This window comes from Cyprinodon variegatus, unplaced genomic scaffold, assembly GCF_000732505.1.
Source record: "Cyprinodon variegatus isolate N-32 unplaced genomic scaffold, C_variegatus-1.0 Scaffold380, whole genome shotgun sequence".
NCBI classification, from domain to species: Eukaryota; Metazoa; Chordata; class Actinopteri; order Cyprinodontiformes; family Cyprinodontidae; genus Cyprinodon; species Cyprinodon variegatus.
In genome coordinates, this window is record NW_015150833.1 from 789,584 (window position 1) to 801,930 (window position 12,347).

General features: G+C 37.4%; 1 protein-coding gene across 1 annotated transcript; it reads right to left on the minus strand.

Moving 5' to 3' along the window:
- Nucleotides 1-93: 93 nt before the first annotated feature.
- Nucleotides 94-7,373, minus strand: mep1b (meprin A subunit beta). Its single transcript, XM_015386894.1, has 14 exons — nt 7,272-7,373; nt 7,147-7,165; nt 7,001-7,051; nt 6,842-6,885; nt 6,669-6,747; nt 5,415-5,532; nt 5,079-5,257; nt 4,069-4,287; nt 3,489-3,641; nt 2,990-3,205; nt 2,420-2,890; nt 2,145-2,324; nt 1,440-1,650; nt 94-663 (listed from the first exon to the last, which is right to left on the minus strand). Exons 1-14 carry the CDS (start codon nt 7,344-7,346, stop codon nt 450-452), a joined length of 2,229 nt encoding a protein of 742 aa, XP_015242380.1. The 5' UTR covers nt 7,347-7,373; the 3' UTR covers nt 94-449.
- Nucleotides 7,374-12,347: the final 4,974 nt, after the last annotated feature.

Sequence of the window (12,347 nt, forward strand, 5' to 3'; positions counted from 1 at the left end):
TAGCACTGATAAAAGCATAATTTTAAAATACTTTATTTCAAACAACCCTTTAAATCCAAGTGTATCATATTTGATACATTAGTTTTTGAGACACCTGCATCATCAAGATATTTTTGTTTCTGAAAACCCCGGCTTACACATTCAGACACGAGGTGAACAGAAAATATATAACAGATTATACAGAAAGGCCTGCTTTATCAAAGTTGATGCAAATAAATGATCTAATTGAACTGATACAAAATTTCTCAGAAGGTTTAATATCACTCTAATTTAAAAAATATATAATTTTTTGTTAATTATTTCATTGTCCGGGCTTTGAAGGGTTTAAACTTTCTCTCCTTTTATGTGTTTACATCAAATGACCAGTAGGTGGCAATTCAATGCAGCATTAGATCCAGTACAGGATCTCATTCTGCTGTTGTGATATTAGCCTGTTTCTGTTAGCCTACTTAATTAGCATGCACATTTTCCAGGGTTACACCATCCATCTTAGCACGCTTCTTGTACTTCTTCTTCACACAGAGGATGCTCACTACTGTGATCACCAACATGGCTGCCAGCACAGACAGGGAGGAGGCCAGAGCAAGAGTGGTTTTATCCTTTGTGGAGCCTTTGTACTGACAGTTTGGCCCGTAGTACCACCAGTCATTTCCTACAACACACCTGCAGGGTAGCAATAAAGGGACAGGAGAGGGAGAAAAATCACATTCTAATATGTTTTCAGTAACAGGTCTTTAGAAACCCTAAATTTGATTCCACTTTCTGCATAAACTAATCATATACAAAAAGGACACTCGATTTATCTTTATAACTATGTTCAATTTAAATTCAGTTTTTATATAGCCCCAATTCACAACATGTCATCTGAAGGCACTTTACAGTTCACCAGATCATACAGTCAAATTGATTCAAAGTTTTCTATTTAAGGAAAACCAGTTGATTGCATTGACTCTGATGCAATCTCTCACACTAAGCATGCTTGTGGTGACAGTGGAGAGGAAAAACTCCCTTTTAACAGGGAGAAACCTCCAGCAGAATCAGGCTCAGTGTGAGCGGCCATCTGCTGAGGCTGACTGGGGTTCAAGGAGACAGAAGCAGAGATACAAAAGCAACTGTAAACGGCTGTCCCCGCCCAGGAATGTTGAGAACATAGGCAGTTTATGGAAAAATATAAATGACATTTTGAATAATATTGTTATTTTGCTGTAGCATCTTAAAATGATCTGACCACATTTGTTTTTAAATTGCAAAACAAAAACTAAGAATTTATAGTATCACATCTATCAAATAATAGAATAATTTTGGAAAGATTAGATTTTTGCTGCTTCTAAAATGCAGTTTTTTGTTGACATTTACAATAATCTAAAAATAAACTAGGAAGCAGATTTCAACATGCCAGTCTTAGTGGCTGCAGATCGCTTCAGTAAAAACATGCTCACCTGCAGGTAGGCTCTCCCTGATCCACAACACAGACTCCACCGTTCTGACAAATCACTTTTTGACAACTATCTGAAGGGTTAGTGGTTGGGATAGTTGCATAAGTGGTTGGGATAGCTGCATTAGTGGTTGGGATAGTTGCATTATTGGTTGGGATAGCTGCATTAGTGGTTGTGGGAGGCAGAGGCTGGGAGATGGTCAGATGGGACACATCTATAAAAAGAAAATAAATAATCAAATATTGGATGATAACATTCTTTTCCGTGCATTGCCTATGGGGAGGTAACATGACAGTGACATGTTAGAAAAGAGTTTGCTTCAAATTATAGTGATTTGATCTGTACAGACATAATTATAGCACTTCAATAGAACCCATCTGGCAATATGAAATAGGCAGTAGCATATCAAAAGCAATATATCCTGGACTGATCAAAAAAAACACCTACTTGTCTGTAACACATTTCAAAGCCATTTCTAAGGCTTTGGGACTGCAGTGAACTACAGTAAGAGCCATTATCAGCAAAAATGGAGCATTGATTAACCTTCATAAAAGTGACAGGACTATCAAAATTTCTCCAATAGTGTGCTGACAATTCATCTAGGTGGTAGCAATAGTGCCCTGGAAATTTATTTACTTATTTTGGTAGGTGATGGAAGCATTTTTAAGGAGCTGTTTTCTCGTTTATACAGTAAGCTGGTGCTTTTACCTTCCATTGTGAGAAGGAAGATGGCATCTCCTCCCTTGATAAAGTCTCGGCTCTTAGCTCTCAGGTGGGTGAGATACACTGGAGTTCCAGCACCCGGTCCACGGAAATACTTGGACCCATCTGTAAACGTAACCTCAACCCCGACTTTCCGAGGATCATCCCAGAAAAAAAGGTCAGAATCTGAAAGAATGTTGATAAGATGCATAAACATAGTTTGAAATATAAAGAGCAGCATTGTGTTCATAATTGAATCTTTTTTAGAGATACATCCTCACCTGCTTCTTTCATGTTTGGGTCAGTTGTGACGCTGCGCTGATTGGACATGCGCTTTTGGATATGTGGGTGCTGATCCATCAGCATCATGGTTATCTGTTTCCAGGGACATGGCCATGTTTGTCCGGTGTCCCCCTCCCGGGCCACCAGGTGAGCGTAGGCAGATAACTCTCCAGAGTAACCCTCATTTATTCCATTGGGGAAAAGCTCCATCTGAAAGGTGTAACCCTCTTTAGACGTGAAGGGGGGGCTAAAAATAGCAGTCTTGGGTGGGGAGGTATCCATGACATGGCTGAAGTTTTTCACCCGCCACACAAACTCAGGACAGGTGGTCTCAGAAAGGTTAATGTCGTCCAGTGAGAGTCCTCCTGCAGCTGGACCAGAGCCCTCCTTTTTCCCTTCAAAGACCACTCTGAATTTTTTTTTCACGTCTAGACTCACATGGTGCAGCTGCCACAAATCTTGAGGAGATCCTGCAGCAAAACAAGAAAGAGGATTATTGGACAGAAAGCACACAATGGTGATATTTCTCCTGCAGAACTCTATTAGCCTTATGTCTTAGTAGCGGTCACCATCTATTGTTGCGATGAGGCGCAGGACTCCACTGGGGTTGGCTTCATCGTACTCCCTGACGTAGATTTTCAGTGTGTCGCTGGGACCAGCACTGTTGTAGTAAAAAAACTGCAGACATTGGTATCCTCTTTTGGGATAGACAAGCCTACTCTCCAGCATAGCTGTGTCTCCGATGTTAGCTGTACCAGTGCTAAAGTGCATGAAGTATCCAGATCCTACACAAAGACATGCCACAAAAAATAGTTATTGGTATATTTTTGAATATGCATCATGAAAATCATCATAATAATGTTGGGATTTATATGCATAGATAATTGTAAAGGAGGTAAAGGGGAAAAAAAGGCTATTACAAAGAAAAATGTGTTTATATTATTTTCATTTTTCTTAACGTTGGAGAATTAAAATTGATAGATTATGAAATTGCTTTCTGAGATGAAACTTATCTATATAGAGTGTTTATTTCAGCATTGTATTGTATCTCTCTAAGATCCATCTCACCTGTGCATTTGCCCATGTTTGAGTAGTCTGTGTCGGGCCCCCCGGCAGCTTTAGTGACCCTCAACCAGTCGGCCTTGTCTCCATGTCCCTGGATCATCCCGCAGATGTTTTCACGTTCAAAGTCACATGAATCCAGGAAGGTGGAGCCTTGAGCTAGAAGAACATTCGCATATTGAAGGTACTTTGAACAGCAGTAAACTAGTTATTCTGCTTGTCCACATATTTCTATGTAGCACAAGTGAAGAAAAAGTCATCTTCAGCTGATTCTTTTTTAAATTGCTTTTCTTCTTTAATCATAAAAGCAATTTAAATCAATCCTCACCAAACTTTTTAATTAGCTTTCTTCTTCTATATGTTCATGGTAGTTATTTAGTACATTGTTGTTGTTATATTTTCAATGGAATTTGCTGTTTATTTGTATATATGTGCAGAGTTAACTGACCCTGAATTGAGCTTGAATCAGACTTTCACTGTTCTCATAACACAGTTGAAATTGTTTCCACAGAACAACATACTGCAGTTTGGAAGTTATTTGATTAAACATTAAACAACACAAAGTTACAACAGCGGTGACCCTTACTGCACTTGTAGAGGCGGTTCAGCTTCAGCAGATCACTGTCACTGAACTCCATTCGCTGGCCGATGACATCACTGAAAGCAGGTATCTTTGTAACGATGGTGGGCTCAGAGCCGTTGCGGAAAGCGTTTTTACTATAGTGCATCATGGAGTTGTAGTCGTAAGGTACGCCCAAAGAGCTGGAGATGTTGTCATTGTACGTGTTGAAATTGTGCTCTTTACCTGCAAAGAAACCCATGCCCTTTAGCTGCAGAAAGCTTTCAGAATGTTGGGTTACCAAAGGGTGTTTGAAATTGCTCACCTGTTGTTGCACAAAGTATTTTGACTACAGCTTAAAGAAATGTATATTTTAAGAATCTGATGAATCTAGGCTAATTCTCATACAAATGCTTATCATTTTTACATAAAACCAGTGCAGCACTAAAACCTGCTATAAAGCTCTGAAGTCATGCAGACATTTTAAAAAATGCATAAAAAACATTTTACTCAGTTCATCAATTACGGCTCTTGAAAAAGTATTCACTCCCCTTGAACTTCTACACATTTTGTTGGATTACAATCTTTTTTTTTTTTTTTGCCATAACATGCTGCATTACTCCATGATTGAATTCATTTTTATTGCATTGAAGCCCTTTAATGCCTAGGTAAACCATTGAAATGTTGTCTTTGCACTTCAAGTTCAGTCAGATTGATCATAGAGAATCGTGGATCATCATTTCAGGTCTTGCAATAAATTCTCTGTTAAAATTGATCTGTATCTTCACTAAACATGTTTTTTTATTCCCATATTTCTTTTATCTCACTATAAGGTCCATTCAAATTTCTCCACCTTCTGCATCCCTGCTAAAAAATATAGCAACCCCAAAACAATAACAGGCCAGTCCTATATTTGTTTGTATTTATATCACATAAAATCCCTTTAAAGGTCTTCAGAGGTTAAAATCCTCTTCTAATTCCCTGCACATGAAATCATTATCTTTTGATTTAGAAATATAAACGCTTAGTTGCGATACCTTCTGAGATGCGGTCCCACATGATGCGTACATAGTCATCTCGATCTGACCTGGACTGCTCATGCCAGAAGCCCAACGCATGAAGGAATTCATGTTCTATCGTAGCAATGCGGTCACAGTTTGTTCCTATTGACAACCTCTGCTTTCCAACTTTCCGATTACCAACAGAAGAGAAACAGCTTTGGGAAGAGAAAGCCAAACTTTTATGAACATCAAATACATTCAGCAGTCTTATCTCAAAGACTCTTGTGTTCTGAATTAGTAATGATTCAATCCCTAAGAAACTACAGCTTATCGCACATCTCAAAGTATAGAAGAAAGGTTCTTGTTGCTTACCCGCTTCCTTTGAAGATGGAAATGTAGTTTTCTTCCCCGCTCCATGGCTTGAAGTCAATGCAGGTCTTTAGGCGGTACTGCTCAAAGGCCTTTAAAATCACACCTTTTGCATTGATCTCTTCAGAGGAGACAATAAACAGGTAAAATAGGTGTTTTCAAGTTTGAATGTTTTCATAATCTCTTTAAAAAAAACTAAAATCTTGTGTTTGCACAAGTTGATAAAAAGTCTCAAGATAGATGATGTAATTTTACGCCATTTAAGATTATCTCTCCTGATCTGTTGTCAGCTTCAGCAATTAACCCCTTTCTTGTTGTATAAAGCTAATTCTGTTTGATGGAGGTCAGTACTAACTTAACAGTTAAAGCTTCTGTATCTCAGCTGTTTAAATCAGACCACACAGGTCAGCCATCGTTTCCCCTGAGCATCAGTGGGCCTTGATCTTGCAGCTTTCCATCACTGTTTCTTCCGTGAACCACTTTTGATAAACATTGCAGACCTGGAACACCCAAAGGTGTAGCAAATTTGAAAATGTTCTTAAAAATTGCTATATCTTTAAAACTAGCCTTTGCACTTTAACCTTTATTACATTTTAATTGTTCACTTGCCTGCATTTTCTGCTTAACATTTCAAAATTACTATTTTGCTGCCTAAAATATCTCAGTGACTCCCACATGATCGCAATGTTATCAGTGTTATGTACTTCACCTGTCATAATATATTGAATAAAGGATTAAAAAGTGCCTTTTTGTCATCATCTTAGCATCTGATTTTTTTTATTTTTTTTTTTGTCTGACAATTGTCTTTTTTCCCCCCATAAAAATCACGTAGATTCCACTGCAGGATTCAAAACAAGCAACATATATCCTGCCTGCTGTTGTCTGCTGTTTTCCTCTTGTTTGCTTTGGTCATGCTATGAGATTATTGATTAACTGTCAGTAATCTTGATCTTTATCAGGGTCACACTTGATAAAGATGCAAGGTTAGACAATAAAAGATGGCACATGTTTAGAGCTTTGTGTAGTTTCACAATTCGAATCTCAAATGTTTTGTATGCACAGTTGAAAAATCACTTTATTATAGTAATGGAAGTTAAACTTTTAATTAAATTTTAATGAGTAAAATAAGAAGTCCTACGTTTTTACGAACTTTAAAAAACTAAATGTTTCCATGTCACATTCAGATTGCGTGCGAACATTAAGTTAATCTGTTAATAAGTTATTTTCAGTCTATATTTTTTAGGTCTATATCATTACCTAAGTCATCCTCCATGTAGTAGGGAATTGTTCTTGGCCATTTATACTCCTCCCCTATGATTGAATTTCGAGTCTGTCCCTGCAGCAACAGGAAAAAGACAATCCCAACTGTAGAAGCTTTGTTTTGGAAATTTCAGTTGATGATAAAAATGAAACAGGCTAACTCAATTTACCTCATCCAGAACAATGTCCCCCTCTACGAGATTCAGTCCTGCCTCTGTGGGGACAAAGATCAATTATGTAAAAAAAGAAAAATGGGTTAAAAAGGTAGACAGGTGCAAAGTTTAAAAAAATTAGAAAGAAATAACCCAAACTGTGTTATTTCCCGATACCTTCATTAATGTCAAAAATGTCAAGGTCCAGTCCTCCATCTACATCAAAGTCTGTGATTAAAAAAAAAAAAATTAAACAATTGCAAATATTTCTATCAAACATTATAAAAGAGTTAAGTCCTAACTTTTCTTAAGAAAATGCTTACTTGATATCTTTGCAGTCGGCTATGTTGACGAAAGATAAAAAAAAGTAGACAGAACTGTTCAATAAAGTAATTGGAATCTACTTTCAAACTTGCCAAATAGCATATTGTAATAAAACATTTCTTACCAAACAAAGGTTGGTGCCACACAGAAAGCAAAGAACGTGAAGAACAAGAATACCTTTTGGTTTTTTTCCTGCCATGTTCCGCTCCTTTGTGTTGAGAAGTAAACGGATGGCGAATACTGTGCACTGGACAGATGCTGATGAGACAGAAATTACAAAGTTGCACATTGATGATAAAGCATGTATGTCCAAAAGTAAATAACTGACAGAGCCATAAAGTTACCCAACAGCTCTGCTCCATTGCTTCTATGCCTATAAATCTGTAAACCTTGGAGAAGAGCCCTAAACACCTGAGGCACTTCAATGTTTTAAATGGTGTCAATGTCACTTTTTTAAAAGGGCTAGTTGAAAATGAAAACTTAAATATCGTCCTTTTATAATACAAAAAACAAATTGCTCTGGTAATATGAAATTATAGCAATTATAGCCACTTGTAAACTTACCGTAAATAACATTGACACATGAGATTACATATTTTATGACGTTATATGTTTTTTGGCTCTTGAGGGCCAAATACATTGTTGGGCCAGTCTCAGCCCAGGGGCCTTGAGTTTGACAAAAATGATTTAACAGAATACCTTTGTTGCTGCAAGAAAGTTTTCAAACCAGACTGTCTTTTAACATTTTATTACGTTATACCTATAAGCGTCACGCAGGCATGCAAAGGGAGAACATGCAAACTACATGCATAAAGACTGGGAATCAAATCGAGGACCTTTTTGCTGCAACAAAGCAGTGCTGCAAACAGTACCAACGTGCAACCACATCATAAAACCGACATTTTTATGTAATCTAAATATATTTTGTAATCATTCCCCACAATGTGAACTGTAAAAATCCCAGGGTTGCGTTGCCAGTAGAACCCGAAACAGCTTCTTCCCCGCTGCCATCAGAAAGCTGAACTGTTGAAAAAACTCTAAATCAAGTCACAGACTCTGTATCAAACTGACAACACTAAAACCCTGCATAATTGCACCATATATATTTTAATGCTCTGAACTTCCATATAATATGTTTTTTTTTGCACCATGTTTTTTTCTTCCCCTACACTGTTTATATGTGATCACTGCTGCACTTTAAGAAATGGAAATGTCATGAGAGCTATACAAAATGATTTTTTTTGTTTGTATACACTCTATGTATACAAAATGACAAAATTTATCTAAGTCCAAAAAATAGCTCTAACTCACTCGGCTCAAAAGTAGATGAGTCTGTGAACATTAGCTTCATATCTTGCCTTAGGTTTCCACCTTGTGTTTTATAATTACCCTGTATGCACGTCTTTTTATCTTTGCTTCAACTATATGCCTGCTTCAAAGGCCAGCTTCCTATATATTTCTGAAAAAAAAAAAAAGCATCCCACAGCATTATTCTTCCACCACCATTTCTCTCAATAGGAATGGTAATTTAAAACACCATAACTTTATTCCTAACCTATGTGCTGTGCTTCTTTGTCTTAATGATGCCTTTTGTTTGCCAAAGTTCTAAAGAAAAACTAAACAGCTGCACTTAACCTAAAACGGACAGTTGTTTACACTGGAAGTTATTAGGATAACAAAATCAAAAAGTGTTTAAAACAGATGCCTCCATACAAGATTTCACCGAAAAAAAAAACAAACAAAAAAAGACCATGAAAACCACTAGTCACAGTTATGCAGTATATTTGTTTTGCTTTTTTCCAACATAAAATAATGTGAAAAAGAAATCCTCCGAAGAATATAAATACTACTTTTCCTAAGCATGGTTTGAAGCAACCATTGATACATTTTTTGAGCCCAATAAATCCTGTCCAAAGGTGCAAAGACAAACATATAAAGGAAAGTAAAAATACTACTCAAATGTCTCCACTTATATTTCTTCTTCCAGGTTTCATGTAGCAAGATATGTAATGTCATTAAGGAAAGGTGAACTTGCAAGTAAATTGTAGGCTTTCATGCTGTTCTTAATGGTGATTAAAAAGTTTTTTTTCATTTCCTCTTGAGTTTTGCAACGTAGATAAGACTGTGTGCACAAAATCTAGGTGGATTGGTGCACTTTTAAATGCTGTTTTATCTGACGGCTCTTCTGTTTTGATGTTTTCACAGAAAGTGTAATTCCTTTGCTCCCATTGTTTCTTGTAAAGAACAGAATTTCTTTTTTTTTTTTACTGGAGCAGCAAATCCTTTTGTTGAAACTGAACTTTTTAACCAAAAACCTGTCTGTTTCAATGTGTTTCTCTTTCATCTCTATGGTAACCTGCTCTTTTGATTTTAAACCAACTGCAGATGGTTTTAAAATAAAATGTCTCCTTAGACACCAATATTAGCCAAACGAACAGAGTAATATAACCTAAGTAAGATGGTATTTATGAGGGGGCGTACAAGTCAGAAATCATACTGCCATCTACATATTAATATATTTCAACTCTCATACACAGTACATGTATTCTATTCCTTACATACAAATGTTGTATGTCTTCTTTCACATACATGTTTTCCTCTCATATACATATATTCTTCTTCATAGAGACATACATTGAAACCTTACAAAGACATTTTATCTCATATTTAGATTCTCTTCTCATATAGACACTTTTTTCCTCTCAAACGCATACATTATCCTCTCACGTACATAGATTCTCACATATATACGTCATACTCTGACATTCTTCTCTAACATGTATAGTTCCTCGTCTTACATCTTCTTCAAACTTGGAAACAAAGTCCAGTGGATTGTTTCTTAAGTTTTTTGGAGCTCCTCTTACATGCATACATTCTCCTCTTACATATATATATGTCATATTCTCACATGAATACATCATACATGCAATCATTCTCCTATCAAATGCATTAATAATTCTGTTAGCATGCATACTTTCTCCTCTCACACTCATACATTCTCCTTCACAAGCATACATTCTCATCTCACACACATGAATTGTTCTCTAACATGCATACTTTCTACTCTTACATGCATACATTGTCCTCGGGGCTCCTCTTCCCTCCATTAAATACATTTCATCCCAATGCTGTGTATTCCAAGCCGATAACACTCCTCACTCCCCCACAATGGATGCCGCCCTCTGGGAAGAGGCTTTGCAGCATTTGATGCAGATCCAGAAGATTCTGCAACAGCTTCTTTCCCACTGCCATCAGACTGCTGAACTGTTGAAAAACAATTCCAAATCAAGTCAAAGACTCTGCATCAACCTCATAACACCAAACCAAAATGCTGCTTATTTGTACCAAATATATTTGTCTTGAAATGCTCTGAACTTCCGTACCAATGTGTTTTTGCACCATGTTTTTTTTCTACAACACTGTTTATTTGATCACTGCTGCACTTTATGGGACAGAAATGTTAATTTCACTGCCAAGCTGTTGTTCATTTACTGTCTGAAAGCTGTACAAAACAAAATTTCATTGTGTATACACTGTACAAAATGACAATAAAGATTGTCTAAGTCAAATGCATACTTTCTCCTCTCATGCATAAATTCTCCTCTTACACCCATACATTCTCCTCTCACGTGCATACTTTCTACTCATACTCGCATAGATTCTTCACTAACATGCATCCGTTCTCCTCTCACATATATGCATCATTGTCATGGTTTTATCTAAAGCTCGGACCCACATGCAGATAAACCAATTCAGAGAGACCAGGGGAAAAGGTTTAACAGGTTTTATTGAAGAGGTAATGCACGGTGCAGAGTTGCTCTGAACTCTGCTCAGCCAAAACTGGAAGGTGAGGGGAAGACACAGCGATTAGTTCAGGCTCAGTGGAAAATTTCATTCATAGATTTGGAGAAGAGGATCTGGTTGTTGACTCACGTTTCCAGAGAAGTTGTAGAATCTTTGACTCCAATCTGTGTGCTGTATTCCAGTGTTAGTCTGATTCGGTGGAGGGCGGAACAGGGTTTACCCAGAACATGGTCAGTTGTAGGTGCCACTCAGATTTCCTGCGGTACTTGAACGGGTTGTAGTGGAGATGATTCCCTTGCTCAGTGTGTAAAGTCAACGTCCTCTTTGGGAAACTGGATCCAAACCTCCAGTTTGAATCCCCAGGTTAGTTTGAGGCTCAGTTGATCCCTCCAGGGAGTGAAGGTCCGAAAGATCCAGTTTGCAGGATGACTTCCTGCCGAGAGGCAAAGACAAAAAACAAAGTTTAAACTCAGGTTGACAACAGCTCAGTCTTACTCAGCAGACTCAGCTTGGCTAGAGTACCCCAAACTGGCAAACACTTTGGCGTCGAGGTAGTGGCAATCAGCAGCTTAAGAGCACTCCGTTAACGAGGTAACCATCAGCAGGTGTGTGAGGAGGCGGACCAGAACCAGGCGCCTCCTGTTGGAGGAAGGGAGACAAACACAAAAAAACAAACACACAGACTGGAGCCCTGACAATCATACTCTCACATGCACACATACTTTCACATGAATATATCATACTTTCACATTCTCCTCTCAAAAGTACAGTCTTATCTAACATGCTTACTTTCTGCTTTTACACACATACATTCTACTCTCACACAAATACATTCTTCTCTCACATGCATACATTCTCCTCTCACATACTGGATATAAGTCTTACTCTCAAAACAATAGATTATACTTTCACATGCAAACATACTCATTTCAGACGCATACATCCTTCTCCAACATGCATACTTTCTCCTCCCACATACATACGTCATACTCTCACGTGCATATGTCATACTCTAACATGCATACAACACACTTTTACATGCATACATTCTACTCTCACATAGATACGTCATACTCTGACACACATACAGTCTTCTCTAACATAAATTCTTCTCTTACATACATACCTTCTCCTTTCACAAGCATACTTTCTTCTTTCACACAATTAAATTCTGCTCTCACACGCATACATTCTACTCTCACTGGCATACATACTTTTTTTAACCTGCATTCCTCTCTCACAGGCATACATTCTTCTCTCATACATACGTCATATTCTTACCTACATATTCTTCTCTAACTTGCATAAATTCTGCTCTTACAAGCATACTGTCTTCTCTCACATACATACAGTCTTCTCTCAGATACATATATACAGTACTCTAAATAAAAATAAA

What these genes read in the sequence shown, in the direction of transcription:
- mep1b (XM_015386894.1), bottom strand. Translation starts at nt 7,346, where the DNA reads ATGGCAGGAAAAAAACCAAAAGGTATTCTTGTTCTTCACGTTCTTTGC. An exon ending in CATTTTTGACATTAATGAAG is followed by an intron (nt 6,886 to 7,000) that starts GTATCGGGAAAT and finishes TTGTCCCCACAG; the next exon opens with AGGCAGGACTGAATCTCGTA. An exon ending in AAACATGGGCAAATGCACAG is followed by an intron (nt 3,206 to 3,488) that starts GTGAGATGGATC and finishes GTCTTTGTGTAG; the next exon opens with GATCTGGATACTTCATGCAC.